The sequence below is a fragment of the Patiria miniata genome, unplaced genomic scaffold (assembly GCF_015706575.1).
Source record: "Patiria miniata isolate m_02_andy unplaced genomic scaffold, ASM1570657v1 HiC_scaffold_29, whole genome shotgun sequence".
Lineage (NCBI taxonomy): Eukaryota > Metazoa > Echinodermata > Asteroidea > Valvatida > Asterinidae > Patiria > Patiria miniata.
This window is the reverse complement of record NW_024037068.1, coordinates 22,632,577-22,659,311: the sequence shown is the minus strand read 5'-3', so window position 1 is coordinate 22,659,311 and position 26,735 is coordinate 22,632,577. Positions and strand designations below refer to the sequence as shown.

At 41.3% G+C, this 26,735-nt stretch overlaps 1 protein-coding gene across 7 annotated transcripts in view; it reads left to right on the top strand.

The window, feature by feature from the left end:
- LOC119736252 (glucose-6-phosphate exchanger SLC37A2-like) overlaps positions 1 to 26,735 on the top strand; it is a 40,093-nt gene that overhangs the window by 7,306 nt on the left and 6,052 nt on the right. For 5 of the 7 annotated variants that reach the window (XM_038210296.1, XM_038210290.1, XM_038210293.1 and 2 more), the window contains 14 exons: positions 1,081 to 1,162; positions 3,933 to 4,038; positions 5,246 to 5,324; positions 10,958 to 11,093; positions 13,252 to 13,328; positions 14,931 to 15,097; positions 17,756 to 17,799; positions 18,149 to 18,262; positions 21,788 to 21,878; positions 22,833 to 22,981; positions 23,123 to 23,171; positions 23,435 to 23,508; positions 24,253 to 24,438; positions 25,126 to 25,226. In XM_038210296.1, the coding sequence (XP_038066224.1) occupies positions 1,081 to 1,162; positions 3,933 to 4,038; positions 5,246 to 5,324; positions 10,958 to 11,093; positions 13,252 to 13,328; positions 14,931 to 15,097; positions 17,756 to 17,799; positions 18,149 to 18,262; positions 21,788 to 21,878; positions 22,833 to 22,981; positions 23,123 to 23,171; positions 23,435 to 23,508; positions 24,253 to 24,438; positions 25,126 to 25,226 (1,455 nt within the window). The remainder of the gene's footprint in view (positions 1 to 1,080; positions 1,163 to 3,932; positions 4,039 to 5,245; positions 5,325 to 10,957; positions 11,094 to 13,251; positions 13,329 to 14,930; positions 15,098 to 17,755; positions 17,800 to 18,148; positions 18,263 to 21,787; positions 21,879 to 22,832; positions 22,982 to 23,122; positions 23,172 to 23,434; positions 23,509 to 24,252; positions 24,439 to 25,125; positions 25,227 to 26,735) is intronic. The other 2 variants (XM_038210294.1, XM_038210295.1) reach the window with 1 other exon arrangement.

Genomic DNA, 26,735 nt, shown 5'->3' with positions numbered 1-26,735 from the left:
GGGACTTGGGGGTGGGGTAAAGCTTAGTCTTTGTGCCCCCGTTCCCGGAACAACCGAACCAAATCATACAGAAACATGTACTGGTCCATACTTTGTCTTAATTGCTACAAGATGTTCTGTGCATATTTTATTACGGCCAAAACCTGCTTATCTTTTTTACTGCGCAGCATGTCACATTTCGTTCAGATAAATGGCATTTTGTTCTAATAAAAAAAAAAAATTTTGCGGTTGGCCTGTTACTTGTTAGTGCGTGTAAAGGCATGCTCGCTATAGCATATAAGGCTTACATTAATACTGACTCTAAGATCTAGATATGGTCTTGCGCCCGATATCGGTGAATCGCTGGACAGTTTACAAACCCCTGCTCCGTGGAGACCATGCCACTAAAGGCCGGTAACGGCAAATGTCACAACGATGCTTCTATTATTTACACCATGAAAGTCACTCCGCTTTGTCTTTTGCATGATGTATGAATCAGCCTTAAAGCTATAGTCCATCATTTTCAGCCATCCGAAAAGTAACTGGCGTAATTATTGTTGAAAAACAAATTTGGTTGAAAGATAGTAAGGGGACTAAGCTCCCTGTGAAATTATTCTTTCTGGCAAGCTGTCATTTTGAAGTAATCAACGAAAGAAGGCCTTTCCAACGGTGCGTCTTAAGACGCACCGTTGGAAAATTTAAATTAGTAGTTTGTTTTGTTCTTCGGCGAACCGCGCGCAAGCATTGGCACGACGCACACGCGCTCGCGGTTGCTATAATTCGTCGGATCAGTGCGCGACGTCGCGTATAGCTGCAATTCAAAACAATTCAAAACATGATTCAGTAACTTTTGATTTGAAATTGAGATCCTAGAATGCTGTTTTTCTCGGAATATACAGCTGAAGTTTAGCTGAAACTTCATCAGGTTAGTTATTGAGTATCCTTCATTAGATTTTGAACACTTTTGTTGCTTCAAACGAACAAAATGCACAAATTACAAATGATGGACTATATCTTTAAGGAGGTCTTGTACATGTACATGTACCTTCATGTAGTACCTAGACTTGTGTATTGATTAACTGTTAACGTTTATTCCCACAGCCATAAGATAGCGGTGTTGGTGTTGACGTTCTTCACCTACATGACCTACCACCTGTCGAGAAGACCAATCAGCATTGCCAAGGTGAGCGGGTGGGCGATAGAGATTGTGCATTCAACTGCATGTCGGTAACAAGCGAAATAAGACATTTGAGCTTCCTTTCAGAAACTTTCATAATACGCTGATATCTATGAGGTGTAACATGATCCATAGTGTGGTGTACATTTTAGCTTAACTTTTCAGCCATTGAATGGAAGGCAGGCTGAGCACCTTTTTATTTGACTAGTAATGTGGGTGTGTACATGTACATTGTATGTGCACTCCATGTAGGGACTGTACGTAGTAACTGGGCAGAAATTAGGTGTGCAGCACCTTTTTATTTGATTAGTGTGTACATGTACCGGTACATGTATGTGCACTCCATGGACTGTAGCAGACAGGGCTCTGGAGTGCTCTGAAACGTGCAAAACTAAATCAGGCCCACTTAACTTTACTCACAGTTTAGCCAGCAAATTTCGCCAAAAAATCCACTGGGGCAAAGAAAATGTCCTCAGTATTTCACCAACCAAGTTTGCAGACTCAGTTCCATTTTTAAGGAGACGTTTCTTCAATATTTTGCACATGAGAGGGAAGTCAAGTGATTTCAAAATGGGGCTAAATACTAGACTGGTACATGTCCAACCATGGTCTAACTATTTGAAAAGACTGACTTCTTCATTCAGTGTCAATAGTCTGGTGGCTTGACCATGGAGAAATGTGTAGTAAATTGAGACTAGTTCCCGCTTCATTCCACGTATCTTAAATTCTTTTGGCATGGTTGATTGATGCAGTACTGAAGCTGTGTTGGACTGGTTGTTTTAGGTGCCAGTCTATTTTCGTGTTTTGCATGTTTTCAGTACCTTAAGTTTTGGGACTCTCATACACAGTATTGAGAGCCCCAAATTTTCGGACTAGACTGTAGTAACTTGGCAGAATTAAGGTGTGTAGGCCAGGCTACGTTTTTCTTTAAATCTACATGCACATAGTGTTATGTCAAGTGCAGTGCTGGTAATACAGTCAAACATTTGTACATGTACATAGTCCCCAAAACCACACATGGCATGCTTACAGAAAAAAATAAGACATTTATGACCCTACATGTATCTCTTTATTAACCATTCCAGATCTGTCAAAAACCTCAAAAGTCCTCAAAATTGAATGTGACAGATGCACAACTTTACAAAAAAAGAAACAATTTTGAAAATAAACCCCCAAAACTGAAGCAAAAGACAAAAGAAAAAAATTAAAAAGGCAAAAAATGAAAGACTAAGTATACAAATTGGAAGATATGTTTTCTTCAGATGTCATGGTCAGACATTGTACTGCCAATTTTAAAAATGGGAAAAATAAATCCTACATTTCCGTTAACAAAGAAACTTCACAATAAACCAGCCCGTCTGTTAGTTTACTTTGGTAATGATTTTTGCAGTTAACTCTTTCAGTGCCCGCGAAATTTGAAAAGTTTAACCCTAAAGTGCCCAACTTCGAGCGTTTTTGTTAATTGTTCGAAATTCTGTAAAAAAAAAAGTAAATAAGTTTTACTCACTAAATTTGTTGTTGCTGCTCTCTGGTATGTATCCTTGATATATGGAAAGTCAAAAGTACCGGTAGTCACAAACATAGTGATACACCCTGAAACACTGGCCTGAACACAGGGGAATTCCGCACTTTTTTGCAAAAAATATGAGATTTAGTGCTGCGCCCTCTCGCAAGAACTCGAATGAAAAAATAAATACAGTTCGTACATGCATGAAAATGGTACCATTAGAAAGAGCGAGAGCGCCCCCTTTTGATAACATATTTACTCTACCTCGTACATGTACGAGGTTTGGCAATTTTAAGTACGAACATTTACGAACATTACCTCATACATACATGTACGAGGTTGGCGCTTTTGTACTAACAAATATACCTCGTACATGTACGAGTTTGGCACTGAAAGAGTTAACCATGTTAACACCTGAGGACGTGTGAACACGATCTGGCAATGTACAAAATGTATATTTGCAGGGGCGGGTGATGGGTTAAATCGTCAAGCTTTCCCTGAGCCTCCGGTGGTGGACGTGTGTGTACACGTCAGTTGTTCGCATTGGTTTTGTACACACCGTGTTTTGAACTTGAACTTGGCCGCTGTACATGCCCTGTCGTCATTGCAAATATGTGACCTGTTCTGTCAAAAGCAGACACTTCTGGGCAGAGGTTGAAATTGAGATAGGGCCAAAACACGCTGTGGGGGTGATTTTTATCAATTTTCAAAATTTTCAAATTTTTGCATATTTGTAATCCTGAACATGTCTAAAATACATTATAAAAGTTTGAAACCCTAATTTGAAGGTATATCAGTTAAAGAAATAACTGTTTTGTGACGTTCGTGGCCATTTTCTCTGTTTTCTACTTTTCAACACAATGAACTTCAAAATAGCATAACTCTGCCCAGGAATGACCGGTATCAAAAATTAAACCACCTATTAAAAGGAAAAAGAACATATGTTAACAATATGTAAAAATATCATTTTTGACCTTATGCCCAGAAAAGTCTGATTTTGACAGAACAGGTCACATATATCGCTCTGTGGCAGGGCCTCGGAGTGTTGCAAAATATGTAAAATATGAAGTTTCGGTGAAAAGTAGCGTACAAATATTGTACAAAATACAATTTGTACAAAAAGTACAAATTGTGATGTTTGACTTGATTTCAAAACTTTGCCAATATATATTTTTGTCTTCTTCAAAAATGGTGTTTTTCGGCCAAACATAATCCCGACGTCAAGTGACTTAATTGTGAAATTTGAAATAAAATGTTATTTTATTCCAGGGCGTTTGGCACCGAAACTGCTCCATACCCATCAACAACTTAGAGTATCCCATCTTCAATGCCTCTGAGGCAGGAAACCCAAACTGGTGCGACTGGAAACCTTTTGGTAAGAAGTTAAAAGTAAATGTTGTTATAGGGTACAATGTACATTATGACTTAATATTACAAACAAAATAACACCAATTCTCGTTTCCCTCCCCTCAAAAAAAAAACCCACACAAATCAGCCCCCCCCCCCAAGAAAAACACATCCAAACAAAATAAAACCAAAAATCAAAATACACCCCTCCCCTAAAATAAACACTTTCCAAAAATAAATTGCAGACCTACTGCAAAGTAGAATTCAATTTAAAAATATCTGTATGTATGTATCTGTTTTGGATTGGTGCGAGTTGCTCCTTATTAGTTTTTTTTTTGGGGGGGGGGGGGAGTTCAGCGCGACGGACACCTCAGTCGTACAATGTAAATTGGTGTTGCATGTGTCTTGCTAACAAAAATTAGGAGCTGAACCAATTTCAAGGAAAATACATCAGATGCAAACTCGGGTCACACTTTGAGCATGCTTTTTGAATAGGTACATACTCGCACGTGAAATTCTAAATTGAACTTGAACAATATTGTGAATTCATCGAAGGTATTGTCTACGTGGATCGAAAAGAATAGGAAACACAGAAAGTAAAAGGCAACGAGATCGTCACATCATGAGCATGATGAAGCATTTCCACATAGAAAACAATGTGCATGATTGATTTTCCTTGAAATCGGTTGAGTTTGTTTTTGACATGCCTTTATTTGAACACGAATCATTTCAAAACCCTTTTGAAAATCAAACTAATAATTACCAGGGATAAAGTTAAGATTCCAAGCATTAAAATGATATAAAAAAATAATGGCGGTATGTGTCTCCGTGGCGACACTAAAGCCTTGCAAGAATTGTTACGAGCAAGTTCGGGTGAGGACTATGGTTAACCATGGTTTGAATAACTTTGCTCGAACACAGTTTAGTCGGACTACTCTAGTCGACTATTTTGGGACGGTTGCAGCACAGATTACCAATTGCTCGCATCATAAGGCACGATGGGGAGCCAGGATGCAAAGGTTTCGTGATGACATTTTGACCATCGTGTGACTAGAGACGTTCGCACGTTGCTAGTGGTGCGCAGGTCTAAAGTCGCGATTCATCCACCAGTTGACTAATTGTCCTCCCCTCGAACTTGCTTTTGGTTGTTGGACTGAATAAATATTGGGTGTTTTTTTTTTCATTACAAACCTCCTTAAATTTTCTGTTGTGCTTCATTTTTTTGCTTTTGTCAGACACGGAAGATGCTGAAACCTTACTAGGATGGCTTGACACCGGGTATTTATTTGCATATGCAGTTGGAATGTTTTTCAGGTCAGTTAAAAGTTACTTAATTATTTAGCCAATTCCAAAATGTTAATGTTTTTTTTTATTTGCTTGGGTATGACTAATTCTTACTCGCACATGTGTAATGAAATATTGAGAAAAATAGGAAAAAATACCCAAGGCAAGCATAGTACAGCTGGTCCAAGACAAGTCTAAGTGACAAGTGAAAGTAAAATAGGTAACCAGTCTAATATATTAACTAGTTCACTTTGGATGAGGTGTATACACGCATAGGTTTTGCAGTATTCGGAACAACAACGTGAAAAACAATCCTGTGTCTGGGTCCGGTCAATGTCAAAATAAACGCGGCGCGAACTGGTTAAAGGTGGAGTGGACCATTTTGTCATTGGTGTATTTTTATTTTCGTTTGAAGCATCAAAAGTGATCAAAATCTAAAGACAGGTGTTTATCAACTAACCTGATGAAGCGTTAGCTCTGTGAATTCTGTGAATTGCGAGGAGAAACAACAGTCTGGATCTCGATTTCAATTCAAAAGTTGCTGAGTCATGACACAATCCCGAAATCAGCATTCGGGACACAATTCTCATTTTTACAATAGCCGATTGTTGAGTACATCTCCGTGATGTCACACACTGAACCAACGATTTCCGCTAATAATTGCAACGGCGCACGTGTTTGCCTCCTGTCAACGCGCTTGCACCCATTCATGGATTCGCCCAATTACTAAGCAACTGCGAATGGAAATTTCCAAAAATGTGTCACTTGACTTAGTTTTGGGAATAGCCTTATTTGATTGTTTTCGTCAAAGTGACAGCAATACCAGAAGGAATAATTTTCACAAGGAGTTATATTAGTGTCATTACTTTCCTTCAAACCCTAACTCCCTAAGGGTTCTTCAGGACTACCCTGCTCAATCCAACAGAGTCCAACGGTTACTTCCTGCTCAATCCAACAGAATCCAACTGTGCCTAATTTTCAGTTGTCTGCTGGATCCAACAGAGTCCAACTTGGCTTCATTTATCAGTACTCAACAGAATCCGACTCTGAATATGTACATTTGTACAAGGGGTTTATTGCTCAATCCAACAGGCTCCAACAGGTTTATGATATAGTTGGATCCTGTTAGTAATACTAATAATAATAATTAAAATTTATAATGCGTCTTTTGCATATAAATGATCAAAAGTTCAGCATGGTTTGGGTTAAACCAAGTAAGCTTTTTAACAATATTAATGTGGTCGTTTTTCTTTCGGAAAGATGCAAATGGTCTATTGTACCTTTAAAGTCACAACTCGGTGAAATACAAAGAGGACCTTGGATAGCCCTCTGGGACCGGCCATCCCCCCCCCCCCCAACAAAAAAAATACCCCTTCCCCTAAAAAAAACACCACCCAACAACTCATTATGGTTAAAAAAGTGACTCAATCCATATTTTTTTTCCAATTATCAATGTGTACTCAAACCTCTGTTTACTATTACGTGCACAAAAACAATGTAATTAGCATACAGAAATGACATTAAGTGTGCGTCACGGACGTATGCACACACGTGTGTACATGTTCCTGTACATGCCAAAAAGCAAATGAAAAAAATTAAAAATGGTAGACTCAAATGAAAAAAAGAATATTACAAAAGAAATAAAGACATCACTGTCAAAATATTCTAACGGTATTGAATGGGTAACATTTTATTGCCTGCCTGGTATTTTTTAGGTGAGTTTGAACATCTGTTCGTGTTGGGTCTGTTTGTACAATATGCAGCCAGTTTTTCATGCCTTGCAACCAGACATGCCAGATGGCCAGATGATAAATGTATATTCCCTGTGACAATAATGTGTTATATTGAAATCAGTAGTAACAATATAATATTGGATAGCATTGACATGTATGTATTGCACAAGCTATTCAACTCGTGCAATATTCATTATTGTTATAGTGAGTGCAATATATTCTTGTATCCCCCCTCCCACCCCCCAAAAAAGAAAGCCATCCAATATTATTATTTATAATAAATCAGGCTGACTTGATCAGAAAGAAAGAAATCTCATGACGCTGTCTTGTAATATAAGTCTACTGGTAAGCTAATCGCTGTCGGAAAGCTTGCGAAAGCTTTTCCAGTGTCTCAAACTCTGTCAGTGGATTCTTCTCAGATGAAGTGCTCACATAATATTGACTGTTATCGTGGTTGCTTTGAAGGGAGTTTCAGCATCTTTGCTTCTCAAGATTCTTCGTCCACCAACAATGACCGAAGCAAATTTCGTGGAAAGATTCCCATATCTGGCCATCACTGATTTTTTCCTTCAGTGACCTATTAGAGCAAGAGCCAGGGGTCATTTTTTGTTGTTGAAATGACCAAGTGTAAAGTGGATATTTTTGGAAAGGTTACACATTGCGGTACTTGAATTGGCTAGTCTTATGGTTACCTGGCGGTGGACTTGGATACCAGGTGCAGATAAGTGACGTCACATACGCAGTGATTAGGACATGCAACAGCCGTCGGGTCGGAAATGGACTGTATACGCAGAACGTACGTATTACTGACCCGGCGGCTGTTAGATGTCGTACTCAACGATGCGCAGCACTGCGAAGAATACAGGCCTGCCTGTTTACGTTTTATTACCTTATCAGATGATTTCACATCAATAGACGAGCATTCAGAGGAGATGTCTGAGTACTCTGAACAGCATATTCGAAATTTGATCACGCTAATGTAGGTGTTTGCCTAGCAACAGCATCCTCCTTAGCAACCACTGCCGCTGGAACAAACTTTTGCCAGGGGGTGCTGGAATTTTTAAAGGACGGAAAAAATTAATACGAAAGCGGAGCGCAAAGCCCTTACGTCGTGGCTTAATTTGGAATATAGATGCTCTGTGGTGCAATCTGAGGCGATTCCTGGCCACTTTCATTTGACTCTTTGAGCACAAGTTTTTTTGAGATTTTAAAGAATTTTGTTTTGAATAAACTGTTGCTCTTAATGTGGAGAACCCTGTATTTTTATCTCCATTTTTGGTTCCATTTAATTCTGGAAAAAGAATTTTATCATTATGCATGACATCGCAGGTAAATATTATTGTTACAAGGCTGCTTTCTCACATTTAGTAAATTCCGGCGTGTATGTTTTGTTTTATTTTCCGAGCCCTTACGGCGTGGGGCCAGGGGCCCGCTTTAAGGCCCCGGAAAATGTTGGATTCCGGATGCACTGTGATGAAATATACTGAAGTATACTGAAACTTATAAAACCCGAAAGGATGTTTTTGGGTTCAAGTTCATACAAATGGTTCCACTGGAAGCGGATGAATTTCTGTTCATAAAAATATTCACATATTCTAACTCACCAAACGATGTAGATCTCAATATATTTCCAGTGTTATGTTTGTTACATGGAATGGCAAATATAAAAGACTAAAACACCAAATGCATTTTTATGTTTATGATCGGTAGATGGTAAGTTTGGGGCTAGGCAAGGATTTATCGGTCTACTGAGTTTTTATGAGGGAAAACTGGCAGAGGGTGAAACATGAATACATGTAGCTTTTTTATTAAAATGAAACTACACTGGAATTGGCGTAAAGGATGACTAGTTTCAATGAAAGCCCATCCCACTCCTATTGGGTTGGGGATGAGTGTGAACCTTGTTATTTGTTAATGCTGAGTACAGAAAATGCTAGCAACGTCAATGAAACTTTTAAATGAAAAGAAAAACCTTCAGGGAAAAGGTATGAACTTGTGCCCCTATTGAAAGATCGAATGAAAAAAATCCTGGCAAGCATACATGTAATCAACTAATTGCCACCATTGTCATGGCCGAGGTTATTGCTTTAGGGTCAAAGCTTCCGTCATGGCGGAAATATCATAGACATTTCATGATTTTAGATACATATACCTTAGGAGAAATATCGATTCTGCACTGCCTGAAGATTTAGAAAATACCTCCTCTTGATATTTTACAGTGTATGTGCTAGACTTTCGAAGCGCCGCGCTAAACTAGACACGAACAAAACGAAGGAGATTTTGTAGAGCAAGCATAATGTATACAGGCATGCAACTTTTCCTCGGATCAGCTGATTTCCTCTTTTTTTTACTTCCCATGTGTGCCATTGAAAATAGAAAAACACTGTACAAAGTCTGGGAAAAATTTGAATTTCCTCCTTTTTTTGTGATTTCCCAGTTGCATGCCTGTTTATAGCGTAGCGGCTTAATTTCATCGTCGTAGAACACTGCTGGCTGGAACACATTTTTGCCCGGCAGTATGGGGGTGCTGTACATGTAGTATATTCCAGCACCCCAATCCAAAAAGTTGGGGGTGCTGCAGTACCCACAGCATCGTGGGCTGCGCTCTATTGACTGGTTGGCATCTGTAAGTTCTACGTTCTTGACGTGAGATACGCAATAACACCTCGTACATGTGGATGGGTTCTTAATGCTAAAGGGTCTATTGCTTGCACTCTGTAACAATCTTGCAGGTCGGTAACGATTTAAGAGTCTTGGCGTACAGAACGAGAAAACTGATTGCTCTGGCTCAACACGGTTCCAACTCAATTTTCCAACTAAATGTCAGTGTAATAAACCCTAAATTCTACCATCTGAACTTTGTTACTGCATAATACTGACCAACTGTGAATTACATCACCTAAGCTTCTCTTTGTTAATGAAAAATTACTGTTGACCGATCAAAACACAGCTAAATGTAAAACGCCGATGTCAATTTCTTTTTAAAAATCACCCCTTGTCAGTTTCAAAGAAATAAAAGTCCTTGAAAAAGGTCAACCTGTACTGTGCATTAACCTCAGCCCCCACATTTTAAAGGACTTGGACTACATTAGTATATCAAATGGCCTTGATGACCATGGGCATTTCCACTGGAAAGTGGACATGGCCGAAAAGTCTAAAAGGTATGAAATCTTCAGAACTACATGTACAAGCATGTATACGAGGACAACAATGCCTTTTATTTCGTCACCGTTTTCACAAAGGGACGGGCATGTCAAAATGGACAATTTTTTTGATTTCAAGTTTTTTCAGTAGTTTGCTTTAAAACATGGTACTGAAGCATTCTGACATGTTTCCGTATGCAAAACATCATTAATTCCTGAATAACGTAAAAAAGTCAGGGCAGGCATCTCGATAATTGCATTTTGCAATTTCACGAAGAGACGCGAACATGCCTGCCCCCGTGAACACGTACTAAACGTATTGCACGGAAAGGCGGTAAAAGTAGGTCAACGGAGATTTTCGTTTTCACGAAGGGACTGGCATCTTTGTAACATTCTCCATGCGCGTAATCGAACACGCGCTCTCTTCCCTATGGAAAAGCACATTAAACAAAAAGGGCGTAAATGTGGAACAGTTGGATTTTCGTTTTCACGAAGGGACGGGCATCTTTACTATGAATTTTGGCTAATTAATCACTGTATAATAATTACTGGGTTCGAATTAAAGTTTACCTATCAAAGACTTACGTCAAGGTTTCCTTATTGCATAAAGTTGTTGCAAAGTAGTAGTTTTTGCTGTTTTAAAAACGGAGAAACTTCTCTTGCGATTATCTTGAAAATGTTTTTCCTTCAAAATCCACATGCCCGTCCCTTCGTGAAACCGGTGATGATTTGAGTAGTGTGCCAGTGAGATGTTAAAAACAATTGTTCTTGTTGCTTGATATTGCAGTGGTCACATTGCGGAGCGCATGAGTCTACGCTATTTCCTGTTCGGTGGCATGTTCCTGAGTGGGCTCTTCACAGCCGCAGTCGGCCTGGCCCAGTTCTTTGACATTCACAACTACGCCTACTTCATCACAATGATGGTGAGTAAATGGCTCTTAGTCTTGTACAGATCAGGTTTGAGCTTCTCGTCTTTTGGCTGCAGTTTCCAAAATATAAGTAGCCTCATACTCCATTTCAGAGTCTGTGTATAGTTTGCATCTGGGTCATTCTTTAAATTTAGGACGTAAAGTGTGACATTTTTTCTGTCCCTGTTACCTGTGCATTTTTTTTCACTTGCCATTCAAGTAACGTTAAGAATGACTTAAAAAATAAATTACCCTCGTCTTCGCCTCGGGTAATTATCAGCATCCAGACTCCAACCGGTCTTAGACAAAGCGTTTAATACCTCCCAATCACACACACAAACTGATGGTCTTTTACACTGGGGTTGGCATACCTTCAGAAACTAAGTTCAACAGTGTGTGTGTCAGGGTAAGCCTTAAGGATTTTTTTTTTGTATAGCAAAACTGCTATGCAAATTTTGATTTGCATAGCAGTTTACCAATTTTGCATAGCAGTTTTGTTATACTCAAATTTAGCCTCGGCTTTGCAATTACTATTTACCTGTCAGTGTCAGACTGTACAAATTACAAAGCAATAAAGAAGTAACCTACGTTAAGCTGTGAACTTAATGACTCATCAGTTGTCTGCTTATTTCAGGAGCTGCATGCTTGCTGGAATAACTTTCGAGTGAAAAAGCAATTTATTAACCCGGGCCATTCCTGGCCCGGGTCTAGATCCGCCTGCCAATTATTGGCAGTATTTGCCTTGATACTGGTAGTTTTCGTAGTAGCCATGTTTTCATCAATATGCTACACAGCGCACAAACGACAACACAGCTGGGATTTTGACGTTTTAGTTCCCACGAATCCCACGTGCGTATCAAGTGATTTACTTGAAGGGGTAAACCCGTTTTCCATGTCGGCAACATGTTTAAGATAAACCGGCAAATATCTAAAGAATAGTGATGAGAAAAGGGCTCGATTTACCCGGGTGCACGCATGCACCATAGCACCAGTGCATGATTTGGGTGAAGAGTTTACCATATGTTGTTGGAATTTGCAGGAGTGAGGAAGGTTCTTCGTAAATCACTCAAGGGGGATGGGGTTAAGAATGACTTCAAACAAGTTTTTTTTTTTCGTTGGGTAGGTAGTTTGGTATCATATTCATAATCACTTCTTGAAAGAACGACTGCATTGACCCTAACTCCCTAGCGTCTTTTACTAGGAACTGGACCAAGTCCATCAAAATCCATCAATCGCTGTGCGTCCAATACAAAACTGTACATGACATTATGGAATCCACCAATGACGCACTGCATTTGACATTCATGGACTTAATTGCTACACATGGCTTTTATCACAATAGCAGTACAGGAAGCTAGGCAAAATCAATCGGATACCACTAGCACTGCTTCAGGCCATTAGGCCCAAGTCCATCATACTCCATCAATATTTAGTCACGCCAGGCCTTCTGGACCAAGTCCCCCAAAATCCAACAAAATGGGAGGGATGGATTTTGATGGAGTTGGGGTGGTTAGGGTTAAGGAGTTCATCCAGAATTATAAAATCACAGATGGTCGATGTAATATGTGACCTGTTCTGTCAAAATCAGACTTTTCTGGGCATAAGGTCGAAAATGATATTTTTACATTTTGTTAACATAGGCCTATATGTTCTTTTTCCTTTTAATAGGTGGTTTAATTTTTGAAACCGGTCATTCCTGGGCAGAGTTATGCAATTTTGAAGTTCATTGTGTCGAAAAGTAGAAAACGGAGAAAATGGCCACGAACGTCACAAAACAGTTATTTCTTTAACTGATATACCTCATCAAAAACATCAAAAATAGTATGTAGAGTTCAAATTAGGGGTTCAAACTTTTATAATATATTTTAGACATGTTCAGGATAACAACTAGATGCGAAAATTTGAAAATCGATAAAAATCACCCCCACAGCGTTTTTTGGCCCTATCTCAATTTCAACCTCTGCCAAGAAGCGTCTGCTTTTGACAGAACAGGTCACATATAGACAGCAAAACGATAGTGAACCCAAAGTTAAAGAATAACTCATCTTTCATTTTTCATTTTCACTCCATCTGGAAGGTACCGTGCCCAGCTGACTGGCCAAATTATTTAGAGTGAAGAGTTAGGTTTCGAAATAGTTTCCATATTTTTTTTTTTTATTTTCTTTTATTTCAGATTGTTGGAGGTTTTTTCCAGGCTACTGGTTGGCCTGCTGTGATTGCCGTGGTAGCCAACTGGTATGGAAAAGGAAGGTCAGTCCAAACAGAGTTCTTATCTCGTTTTTTTTTTACAGACAGAGATTGTTTTAAAAATCTCTGACTTTTTTTGACAGTGGTGAAAGTCTTCCACGCAGCAACTAAAGAATGATGAAATGGGTGCTAAATTGAAGACCAAGTTTTGAACAGGGAACCGGCAATTTAGTTGCATGAAATTTATACTCCCAAAAAATCATAACTTAGGCCAACAAAAAAAAAAGTCTCCGGTTTCTGGTATGCGCGCGCGTCGCTGTAGCCATGCACGTCGGCAAAAAGGTTTTTTTTCAATGAAAGATGATGTCTCAAAACCGCCAAACTCACTGGTTTGACTGGAATCCTGCTGCTGCACAATTTAAACGTGTTTTTAGATCGGGTTATGGTCGAGAATAAGCTTTATGTGGTCTCTCTGGACTCCCATATATTTGCACTAAGTTTAGTCGGGCACCATTTGCAGTCATCAGCCGACATTTGAGGCAAAAAAATTGGGTAAAAAAAAAAAAAGCCGCGTCGCCGCACCACTTTTTAGGCAAGCTCCATACCAGAAACCGGAGACTTTTTTTTTTTGGCCTTAGATTAAAATCAAAAATGCATGATGTACCGGCAGATCATGGTTCGTGCAAGTTCCTTGATTCCTGTATACAGTGAATAACATGTGATTTATTAGTTTGCCAATATTGCTATATGCTGTGTTGCAAGAAATCTTGCATGAAATCAATCAAAACGATCCCTGCCAGAGCTGAAAAATGCGACGCCGAAATATATGACGCTGAGGGCACATATGGAACACCATACTTTTGGACAATTTTCCGGGGACAGACAGACAGACCATCCGACTGACCGACCACAGAGTGACATGTAGAAATCCTGTCGGAGCTTAAAATAACACCCATGGATGTTTACTTACTGGGGGGGGGGGGGGGCTGTGTGGGGGCTGTGACACACCCCTGTTGTTAGATTTTAACGGCAAAATTGTCTCGTCAGCATAGTGGTTTGTCTGTCAGCTTGAGACGGTGCAATGTATTGTCTCGTACATGTAGAGTCCTCTCTTAAAGGGAATATACATCATTTGCTTTTGCTGTAATTTTCAGAAATGGATGGAATTGGGGGGTTGGAAATATATAGCAAATATAGTTACACTGACTATAAAAACCAAGGAAACAATCATTTTTCTGTAGTCTGGTTCCCTGACTCCATATAAGAAGAAACAGAGCAGTTTACATACATTGGGTAATTGTAAGGTCAGGGAACCAGTCTAGCTGGCTTGTACCCGTTCATAGGTGTGTAATCGATTGCAAACAAGTGCGATGGCCAATTGGGGCCAGTATTTGAAAAAAAAGCCAGTGTTTTCCAATGCTGGTCGGCCGACCAGCGTTGGAAATTGATACAAAAATACCACTTTTCTTGAAAATGACAGTATACTAGGTGCCATGATTTTACAGGATGCTTTACACTGTCATTCACTAACAGTCCAGCAAGGTATTTCAAAATGATTTGGTAGTTTTATTTTTTGATGTTTGCAAATGTTGTATTTTCCCTTTAACCGTTTTGAACAGCGCAACCATTAGTAAGACAGTGATTTGTTTTTTGTTTCTTATGTAGGCGTGGCTTCATCATGGGTGTATGGAACACCCACACCAGCCTGGGTAACATCTTGGGCGCGGTCATTGCAGGACTCTTTGTGGATTACAATTGGGCGTGGTCCTTCATCGTGCCCGGCGCCATCATAGCACTGATGGGGTTTGTCGTCTTCCTGTTCCTCATTGAATGTAAGTAAAAGATAAAAGAAGGGGTCGTTCTATGTTGCTTTGATATAGGGCAAAATGAGGAATGACAAAGGGGGTGGGGGCAAGGGTAAGGGAACATCCCCCCCACCCTCCGCTCAATGCCTGTGCCCACTTGTGACACTCCCTCCCCATACCCCCGTCCCATCCCCCCCCCCCACAGAAATTGGAGAAACCTTTGCATTTTTTCAAACAATGAAAAAACCCATTGTGTGCCCCCTGTAACAAATGAACAGCAACATAAGTTCATGCATGGTGCATAAAAATGTTACGATGGAAAACAACATGAAGCTGCATTGCTTTAATAGTCAGTCATGTGCAGGCTAATGAAATGCAGACAGACCCGCCCCATACTGCTGTGCGTTTTTGAATAATTTAGTATTCGATCAGTCAAATTTGGATTTGATGGAATATTCAAATACTTGAAATGCAATTACATGTTAAGTGCATTCCAAGGTCGGCAATCGCACACATGTGCCAGTCAAATGCACAGGTTGACATTTGCGTGCAACCATACACGAATAAAAGGGGCCTATGTGCAGAGGAATTTGCATGCTCCCATAAAAAAATTTTATTGAGCTAATTACAAACATTACAATGAATATGATGATTTTTTTTTTTTTTCGATAGCTGACTTTTTGCTGATATTTAAAGGGAATAAACAACATTTGCAAACATTGAAAAATAAAACTACCGAGTTTTTACGAAATACCTTTAAGCTATAAAACCCTTCAGGCAACTTCTGGGATTTGAATTTTGTGGAAGGGTTTCTTTTCACTTCAGTGAGGTAACCGGTTCCTGCACTACCCTTAAATGTACACCAATTTTTTTTTTAAGAATATTTAATTAGAATAATGTTATTTGGATATTTGGTGGACGATCCAATATTCAAATATTTGATATATTCTCCACTAGCCCTACCCGACAGACATTTTATTCAAGATAAGGTCATCTGGGCAATTCCACGGTTACTCACGTTACATTTTTGATGTACATGTACTTTTGAGTTTCCTTGGGCTGTAATTACCATATTGAAAAGGTTTAATAACTGTTATACCTATGGCAGATAGAGTAGACCTAGACCTACCTAAGCACCAAAGATGACATCCAGAAAAATGTGTTATGTATAATAAACAAGACGCACAAAATCGGTTGCTCATGTTATGTAAATGTAACGTGAGTAACTGATTTTGTGCGTCTTGTTTAAATCATACATAACACATTTTTCTGGATGTCATCTTTGGTGCTTAGGTAGGTCTAGGTCTACTCCATCTGCCATAGGTATAACAGTTATTAAAGCTTTTCAGTATGGTAATTACAGCCCAAGGAAACTCAAAAGTACATCAAAAATGTAACGTGAGTAACCGTGGAATTGCCCATCTGCATAGAGTTATTGTACAAAGTTCATAGGATTAAAATTATTGCTTGCATCAGTCCTGCTACACTGCACAACTTCTAGTTTAATTACCTGCTTACCTCACTGGAGCCCTGCAACTAATAGCTGATGAAGTGGGTCCATGGCACATAAACATTTTTCCACAACTTATCTCAGACGTTTAACGAAATATGACTCCAGCAGATCTTAAACTCTTACGGTTTTGATGACCTTAATTAGATAGATTTGTAACAGGGCACAGACGTTTGAGGTTACAGTATACACGTCTATTTGATGGCCTGTAACGATACAGGCTGTTCGCTAATTTCAAATGTCATTCGACAGACTGGATACTACAAATTGTACAAACTGTGTCACAATGGCAACACGTCAGATTTCGCACCATTATCCTACTTTCTACGAGGCAATCAACTTTCGCTGAATTTTTTAGCACATGCAGCTAGGCTGCATCTTCAATCAAAATCCTCAAAATGCCTCTAAAATATGTAAAATTAGATATTGCCTCAATCTACCAGACCGTCCAGTATTTCTTGAATTTGTTCAGCAGAGGGTTTTGACCACTGCCTCAACCCTTTAAAATCCTCCAAATCACTTCTTGCAACTAAAAGGCTCCGTGCACAAGTACCGGCCCTCAACGGTTACAAAGGGAGAGTTGGGGGAGACCACTGGAAGGGACATTCAAAGGCATGGCTGACAACGCCTGACGCTCACGCGAAGATGCGTACTTTACCGCATATGCTCACGTGAACCAGTACTTGCAACACTGTGTATCCTTATCTTGGCTCTCGAAAGTGGTTAAAAAGCACCATGTACTGTTCTTGCACCTACAATCTGGGCCAATATGGTTGGGACACGTCACAATAAGCGTACCCTCCCCCTGTCCCCCGCTCCCCGGTCCACACCCTCCCTCTCCACATCCAATCCAGGGTACGTACATTCAGACAATCCCGGCCGAAATGGTTGGGACACGTCCGCACAATGAACATACCCTCCCCCGTTCCCCGCTCCCCCAGTCAATGTTGTCACCTCGCGCTTGAGCACAGACCAAGCAATGATGAGAGACCAAGCCCAGCGAGTTTTGCCCAGATTGTAGTCCATAACAGATGCAGTGGGTCTATTTCAGATAAACTTGTCTGTTAATATATCTTGGAAATTTAATGATGTGACTGTGCTATGCATGTGATGAGCTGGAACTACAACTAGAGACACGGGGAAATAATACTTTTCAATCTTTGTGTGTGTTACAGATCCAACAGATATAGGCTGTGATCCACCTGAAGAGCAAAAAACGGTAAATTTTGTCTCGAAATTTCATTGTAACTTTTATAAAGTATGTACGCACGAAAGGGAAGGGGTGGGGGGGGGGGGGCAGTCCAAGCCAATGCGTATACATGTATTCGCAGTGCGATAAATTACTTTTAATAAATTGCCGTGAAATCAATGTACTTTCTCATATTCAATACCTACATGATCGTGTGTTTATTGCTACAGATTGTGCATGGGCATCTAAATCCAAGACAAAAGTACGGGTAGGCGCAAAGGAAGTAATTGAAAGCGCTATACATGCATTTAGTTTGGATTGGAGAACCTTTTAATTTGCTTCTTTTGATCCCTCCGCTTGTTTTTGGTTTTGGTCACAGGATTCTAAGTCCATGGCCGTCAACTCTTCCGATGACGAGGGTGAGGATCTCAGCGAGAGGAAGGTCTTATCTGAGCAGCCGCCTGTTAGCCTAGGGAGAGCCTTAATGATTCCGGTGAGTCAGTGTTGTAGTCGAGACCCTGCACGACCATCACAAGACTATCACAAGACCATCACAAGACCATCACAAGACCATCACAAGACCATCACAAGACCATCACAAGACCAACCCAAGACCTCCAGTCTCAAGTCAAGTCACAAGCTATTCAAATGAACAACTGCATTCCTTTGTCATTCTTCGTGCCCTGTTACTTGTGGCTGGTCTTGTGAAAGGTCTTGTGCTGGTCTTGTGGCTGGTCTTGTGGCTGGTCTTGTGCTGGTCTTGTGGCTGGTCTTGTGGCTGGTCTTGTGCTGGTCTTGTGGCTGGTCTTGTGGCTGGTCTTGTGGCTGGTCTTGTGGCTGGTCTTATGGCTGGTCTTGTGGCTGGTCTTGGGCTGGTCTTGTGGCTGCTCTTGTGGCTGGTCTTGTGCTGGTCTTGTGCTGGTCTTGTGGCTGGTCTTGTGGCTGGTCTTGTGGCTGGTCTTGTGCTGGTCTTGTGGCTGGTCTTGTGGCTGGTCTTGTGGTTGGTCTTGGGCTGGTCTTGTGCTGGTCTTGTGCTGGTCTTGTGGCTGGTCTTGTGGCTGGTCTTGTGCTGGTCTTGTGGCTGGTCTTGTGGCTGGTCTTGTGCTGGTCTTGTGGCTGGTCTTGTGGCTGGTCTTGTGGCTGGTCTTGGGCTGGTCTTGTGCTGGTCTTGTGGCTGGTCTTGTGGCTGGTCTTGTGGCTGGTCTTGTGCTGGTCTTGTGGCTGGTCTTGTGGCTGGTCTTGTGGCTGGTCTTGTGCTGGTCTTGTGGCTGGTCTTGTGGCTGGTCTTGTGGCTGGTCTTGGGCTGGTCTTGTGGCTGGTCTTGTGGCTGGTCTTGTGGCTGGTCTTGTGCTGGTCTTGTGGCTGGTCTTGTGGCTGGTCTTGTGGCTGGTCTTGTGGCTGGTCTTGTGGCTGGTCTTGTGGCTGGTCTTGTGCTGGTCTTGTGGCTGGTCTTGTGGCTGGTCTTGGGCTGGTCTTGTGGCTGGTCTTGTGGCTGGTCTTGTGGCTGGTCTTGTGCTGGTCTTGTGGCTGGTCTTGTGGCTGGTCTTGTGGCTGGTCTTGGGCTGGTCTTGTGGCTGGTCTTGTGTCTGGTCTTGTGATGGTCTTGTGATGGTCTTGTGTCTGGTCTTGTGCTGGTCTTGTGTCTGGTCTTGTGTCTGGTCTTGTGATGGTCTCGACTATACATTGTTAACACTGCGGTGAGTTACTCAAAAATGAGTTTTTTGTCAAAAAAAATTAATTTCACCACGTAGCCACGTCACTGTCACATCACCACGTCACTGTCACACCATTCAAAATAGAAGGTCATGTTGTTCCTTTTAATTTGATACCACATTTGAGCTTGTAATTATTGTTGTTCTGAAGATTTCATAAATTTTCCACTTCTCAGTCATGTCACTTTCGCCTGGAATTGCCCTTTAAAATTGAGTTGGCCTTAGTGCTGGGATTAAAATTCAGAGTTTTACAAATTTAGTTTGAATTTCATTATTTGGTTTGAATTTTGGAAACTGGACATTCGAAACCAACCATGCCAACCTTAAAAAAAAATCAGGTCTTCCGTTTTTGTTTCGCCTGAACTTTGTTCAGGAAAGAGACTATGCAATCATGTTAACTTTTTTGCATTTATACCTCTGCCATTTTTAATATATGTGTTTATTGTTAATAAATTTTTATAGATTTTTATAGATTTATATATATTCTTTGTGTAGCCAGAGTTATTGGAATTGAAGGCCTTCAGGCCACAGTTTTGAGGTAAACTTTTTTAATTCCGGGCATATGCCCCTGGCTTTCGTTTTTGTTTTCTTGGTTTTTGGTTTTTACCCCTCAGCCGAGAGGCTCGAGGGGTATTGTCATCGCCTAGGGCGTCCGTCCGTCCGGATGTATGTATGTCTGTCCGTCCGTCCGTCCGTCCGTCCGTCCGGGTAGCTTGGTTTCCGGATGATAACTTGAGTTAGAAATGTTGTTTGGGGTTGTAACTTCGGTAGGGGGTTGCCCTTGGGAGTAGGCAAGTTGGGATTGGTTTTGAGGTCAAAAGGTCAAAGGTCAAGGTCACCGTGGTGAGTTAAAGGTAAATGGTTTCCGGATGATAACTTGAGCTAGAAATGATATTTTGGTGGCTAACTTTGGTAGAGGGTTGCCCTTGGGAGTAGGCAAGTTGGGATTGGTTTGGGGGTCAAAAGGTCAAAGGTCAAGGTCACCATGGTGAGTTAAAGGTAAATGGTTTCCAGATGATAACTTGAGTTAGAAATGAGATTTTGGTGTCTAACTTTGGTAGTGGGTTGCCCTTGGGTACAGGCAAGCTGGGATTGGTTTTGGGGTCAAAAGGTCAAAGGTCAAGGTCACCATGGTGAGTTAAAGGTAAATGGTTTCCGGATGATAACTTGAGTTAGAAATGGTATTTTGGTGTCTAACTTTGGTAGAGGGTTGCCCTTGGGGGTGGGCAAGTTGGGATTGGTTTGGGGGTCAAAAGGTCAAAGGTCAAGGTCACCATGGTGAGTTAAAGGAAAATGGTTTCCGGATGATAACTTAGGTTAGAAATGAGATTTTGATGTCTAACTTTGGTAGGGGTTGCCCTTGAGAGTAGGCAGGTTGGGAATGGTTTTGGGGTCAAAAGGTCGAAGGTCAAGGTTACCGTGGTGAGTTAAAGGTACATAGTTTCGGGATGATAACTTGAGTTAGAAATGATATTTTGGTGTCTAACTTTGGTAGAGGGTTACCCTTGGGAGTAGGCAAGTTGGGATTGGTTTTGGGGTCAAAAGGTCAAAGGTGAAGGTCAGCATGGTGAGTTAAAGGTAAATGGTTTCCGGATGATAACTTGAGTTAGAAATGAGATTTTGATGTCTAACTTTCGTAGGGGGTTGCCCTTGGGAGTAGGCAAGTTGGGATTGGTTTGGGGGTCAAAAGGTCAAAGGTCAAGGTCACCGTGGTGAGTTAAATGTAAATGGTTTCCGGATGATAACTTGAGTTAGAAATGAGATTTTGGTGTCTAACTTTGGTAGTGGGTTGCCCTTGGGTACAGGCAAGCTGGGATTGGTTTTGGGGTCAAAAGGTCAAAGGTCAAGGTCACCTTGGTGAGTTAAATGTATATGGTTCCGAATGATAACTTGAGTTAGAAATGAAATGTTGGTGTCTAACTTCGGTAGGGGGTTTTCCATCGGTACAGGCATGTTGGGACTGGTTCTGGGGTCAAAGGTCAAGGTCACCATGTTGAGTTATAGGTTAATGGTTTCCGGATGATAACTTGACTCTGGCTGAGGGGTTTCAACAGCAACGCTGTTATTTTTATATTTTGTGAATGTTTATTATTATAAGATGGAATTTTTTTTTTTTTTTCAGTGTGTTACCTCACTCAAGAGGTAACACACTGAGTATACAGTGTTTAAACGTCGGTGAAGGGCAAAACCTAATTTGATGAATGTTTGTTGTTTGTATGTGTTTTTAATGCCGAATAAATAATAATAATAATAATAATGATTACAATATATTTATAAAGCATTCTTGCCTTCCCCTTATCTTGCAGGGCGTCATCGAATTCTCCCTATCCTTGTTTTTCTGCAAGTTAGTCAGCTACACCTTTCTATTCTGGCTGCCCTACTATATCCAGGGTACAAGTAAGTATGAATTCAACAATATTTATTTGCTTTGTAATCAGGATCAAAATTCAAAATAACCCAGCTGTGAACAAAAGTTGTAAAATCCATTAAAAACGCATCATATTGTACTTCAACAAAATCAGGGCGCCAAGCCTAGAGTGCTTTGGTTCAGTGGTTACGGTGTTCGACTCACGTGCCGTGGTATGTGGGTCCGAATCCTGATGGGGAACATGGTGCTTGTGTTCTTGGGCAAGACACTTTACTACAATTGCCTCTCTCCACCCAGGAGTATAAATGGGTACCTGTGAAGGTAGAGACCAGAATGCGCTGATCTCGAGCTGCTGCAAAAACTAGTCTCATGGCCTGATGAACGGGTCAATAATTGTGAAGCGCTTTGAGACCTTTGGTATAAAGCGCTATATATGCACCATGTTATTATTATTATTAACCCTCCTATGCAAACATTGGGTGGCATGGGTGGCTTGTGCGTAAAGCGCTCGCCTCTCACCAAGGTGACCACGGTTCGAATCCTGGCCGCGGATCGCATGTGAGTAGAGTTGTTTGTTGGTTCTCTCCTGTGCCACGAGGGTTTTTCTCCGGGCCCTCCGGTTTTTCTCCCTCCGGAAAAATCAAACACTTTCAATCGGAGGCTGTGCTCCGTGGTCATATATGGGTCGATGTGGCCGGCAGCCATAGGCACCTTTACGTGCCTTTACGTGCCAGTTTATTATTAAACATACATTCTGTGCCAAGTAGTCCTTTCAGTCAAAATCAAACAAGTGACTGTTTTCAACAGTTATTAGAAATCCCAGCCTACATAAAGCAGGATTGACTGGCTGGGACTGTTTAAGTAACTTGATACAGCTATGCTTTGACTCCGGGTGATTGGTAAAACAGTTGTGACCACAACTTGCCTGCTTTGTCTGTTGTTCCTAGTCTTCATTACTTGGAATTTTCTCCTTTTTTTTGTAGCAAACTTATCGGACGAACAATCAGCGGATTTCTCCACCTTGTTTGACGTGGGTGGTGTCCTGGGCGGCATTGTCATTGGGCTTCTGTCGGATCTCTCCGGAGCCAGCGCTACGGTGTCGTTTCTCGCTCTAGTAATATCCGCACCTTTGGTGAGTAACTACAGTGTACACTTCTTGGGTGCAAATTCTTTTTCTTCAGTTTTGAGGGGACATACATATGTACTTGTACCTATGTGCATGTGCGTTGTTTCACTGTGTTAAAACAACAGATTTTTTTCTGTTTTGTTTCAGGTTTATATTTACAATGCATTCGGTTATCTCAGCCTCGCCAAGGGTGTAGGTAAGCTATCATGCTTTTCTTTTTCCTTGAATTTCCTCCTTTTTTGTTGTTGGCATTTTTGTTGTTTGGAGTTCGCTGTTGAAGATTTGTACAATGCACTCATAGGCAGTGTTCCAATCGAAAATTTTGTGGCTAAGGCTTCAGGTTTTGCTACTGTCATAACACAAGATTGTCATAGCCATAGTCACTAATTTCTATTTCACACACGGTCTTAAAATCTCCATTGTCACTCGTATGCTTGGCCTCTGCTTCAAACTGTCTAGGTCTGATGATGTTGACGGCGTTTTTCACCAACGCACCATATGCACTCATTACAACGGCCGTGTCTGCAGATTTGGTAAGTTTTAGAGTAATCATTCTTGACTTTACTCCTTGCAAAACGATTCCTGTCACAGCTTTTTAGCTAATACAGTCGAACCCTGATAAGAAGAGCACTGTTAATACAAGGTCCTGCTTATAACAAGCACAATTTTAGGTCCCAAGTCTTTGCTTTTCTTTGTTTTCCATTACTGATAATACAAGGTACCTGTTATAACATTGTAACTTGTAAAGTCCCAAGGACCTTGTTATAAAGGTGTTCGACTGTAATAACTTAAAGGCAGTGCTTTTTCCCCTCATTTTTGTGAGGCTTTCTGACAAAATGAGACAGAACTGGGCAGAGTTTGAAATTTGACTTTGCAGGTGTGAGGAAAGAGAATACAATTCTCCTTACAATACTGTTTGTTGCAATTCATCAGACATTCCGTCGACAAGTTATTTCTGTTTAAACAATCACATTAATCCGCATTTATCTACATGTCAAAAGGTACCATATTGAGAAAAAGGCCTTTAACCTTTCACGTTTGTAGTCGTGAAACTGAAAGAAAAAAACTGGCGTTCCCTTAAAAACAGTTCTATTCCACAATTTTCATACTTCAAATATGTGAAGTAGACAAATCTGAAAATTGGGGGAAAAAAATGCCCACACAGTTTTTTGCATTTTTTTCCACTACGACTCCATGCCCAGTTCCGTCTCATTTTGCCAGAACACCTAACATTTAACGCCATGTTTATGAGTCTATTTATTTTGCCGACCTAACAGGGTACGCATCCCACCCTCCATGGTAACGCCAAAGCCTTAGCAACAGTCGCTGCTATAATTGACGGGACGGGTACCGTGGGTGCCGCCTTGGGGCCTCTCCTAACAGGCATCATCAACCCGACGGGGAAAACCGGCTGGAATTATGTCTTCATTATGCTAGCAGCGGCCGAGGTTACCTCTGCCTTGGTAAGACTCTGTACTACACGTCAAACTTATATTATGAAAACCTAGCCCAACCCAACCCAAACCAACCCAGCCCAACCCAAGCCAAGCCAAGCCAGGACAACCCAACCCAACCATCCCCAACCCAACCCCACCCAGAACAACCCAACCCCCACCCAACCCCCACCCAACCCAACCCAACCCAACCCAACCCAACCCAACCCAACCCAACCCAGCCCAACCCAAGCCAAGCCAAGCCAGGACAACCCAGCCCAACCATCCTCAACCCAGCCCGACCCAACCCCACCCAGAACAACCCCACCCCACCCAGAACAACCCAACCCCCACCCAACCCAACCCCACCCAACCCAGCCCAACCCAACCCCACCCAGACTAACCCCACCCCACCCAGAAAAACCCAACCCCACCCAGCCCAACCCCACCCAGCCCAACCCCACCCAACCAAACCCAACCAAACCCCTCCCAGCCAAACCCCACCCCACCCCACCCCACCCAACCAATCCCAATCCAACTCAACCCAACCCAACCCCAACCAACCCAACCCCACCCCACCCTGCCCAGCCAAGCCCAACTCAGCCCAACCCAACCAAGCCCAACCCACTCGGTCTCGAGGCTCACGGACTGAAAGGTAGAGGACCTCAACTCTCTTTATCATGTGTCATTTCATTTTTTTTTTCCTCGTGCTCGCAGTGCCTGCTAAGATTGGTGTACAAGGACTTCAAGAGAGCGTGCAGTGGGAACGAGTACCAGCTATTGCCAGGTACCGGTGCAAATGCCGATGATAATGTTGGGTGAGAGCACTATTAATAACTCATTCATGAATACCTTGAATAGAACAACCAATCTGTTCGGTAGATGGTTAAAGTGGCCCCTGAACCAGCACTATGTGAATATGCATTTGAAGGCATCGGCCAATGCTTGAAGATTAATGTGGCCCCCGAACAAGCACTTCATGAATATGCCCATTTAATTGAAGATTACTGTGCCCCAAACATTTAATTTGCATTTAATGTCAGCCAATCAATTAATGATTAGACACAAGCCCCACCCAGCTTTGCTTTGTGTAGGCCTACATTTCTCACAGTGTTTGTCTGACTTTGGTCATGATTGCTGTTTGATTGACAGGCAGGTTGTGTCCATATAAGGTTAATGTGGCCCCTGAACAAACGCAAAAAGCATTAATCGCCAATTTACAAGCAGTTGAAGATTATTGAGCCTCGAACCAGCGCACTTATGCGTGAAATATGCGTGTCATGGCAGCCAATCCGATTAATTAAAGGTTAATATGGCCCCTGAACAAGCGCAATTATAGGCCTATGCATTGATATTGGCCAATTTACAAGTAGTTGCAGGTTAATGTGGCCCCTACATCATATGTCATTTTTTCTTCAAATTATTCACATCAATCCAACCCATGTCTAGGTTTTTGCATAACAACTTTTTATCAGTAATGTTAGGGTTTAACTCTTAAAACCCCAAAACATTTGGATTTTTCCACAACAAATTGGTTGTATTATTCATTGTATTTATGAATTAACACAGTCTGCGGTAATATGAAGACATGTTTTCTTGGTAGCACACCATTGATACTTTTTTGTTTTAAAACTTTACAAAAAAAAATGTACCTCGCCTTTCACCGTCCCTCCCAAATAAAGAAACGAACAAAATGTGAATTCTGGTTTTAAAAGTCACTTGGTTTATTGTAGTTAGAAAAAAAAAGCATGTGCTTGTCCCATCCACCACTAAGGCCAAAAAAAAAAGTCTCCGGTTTCTGGTATGCGCGCGCGTCGCCGTAGCCATGCGCGTCGGCAAAATGAAAAAGTTTTTTTTTCAATACAAGATGATGTTTCAAAACCGCCAAACTCACTGGTTTGACTGGAATTCTGCTGCTGCACAATTTTAACGTGTTTTTAGATGGGGTTATGATCGAGAATAAGATTTATGTGGCCTCTCTGGACTCCCATATATTTGCACTAAGTTTAGTCGGGCACCAATTGCAGTCATCAGCCGACATTTGAAGCAAAAAAAAAAAAAAAACAGGTAAAAAAAAAAAAAAAAGCCGCGTCGCCGCACCACTTTTGGGGCAAGCTCCATACCAGAAACCGGAGACTTTTTTTTTTTGGCCTAATCACTCTTTTGTGATAAACCCTAACTCCCTAGCATGATTTACTAGGAACCATACCCATCCTGGCAAATTCCAACACCATGTGGGAAACTGCACACACATATTTCTGACTTGATTATGGAGGTGTGCCAACCCAATGTAAAAGACTGTCAGTTTAGGGGCACTGTACCCATCC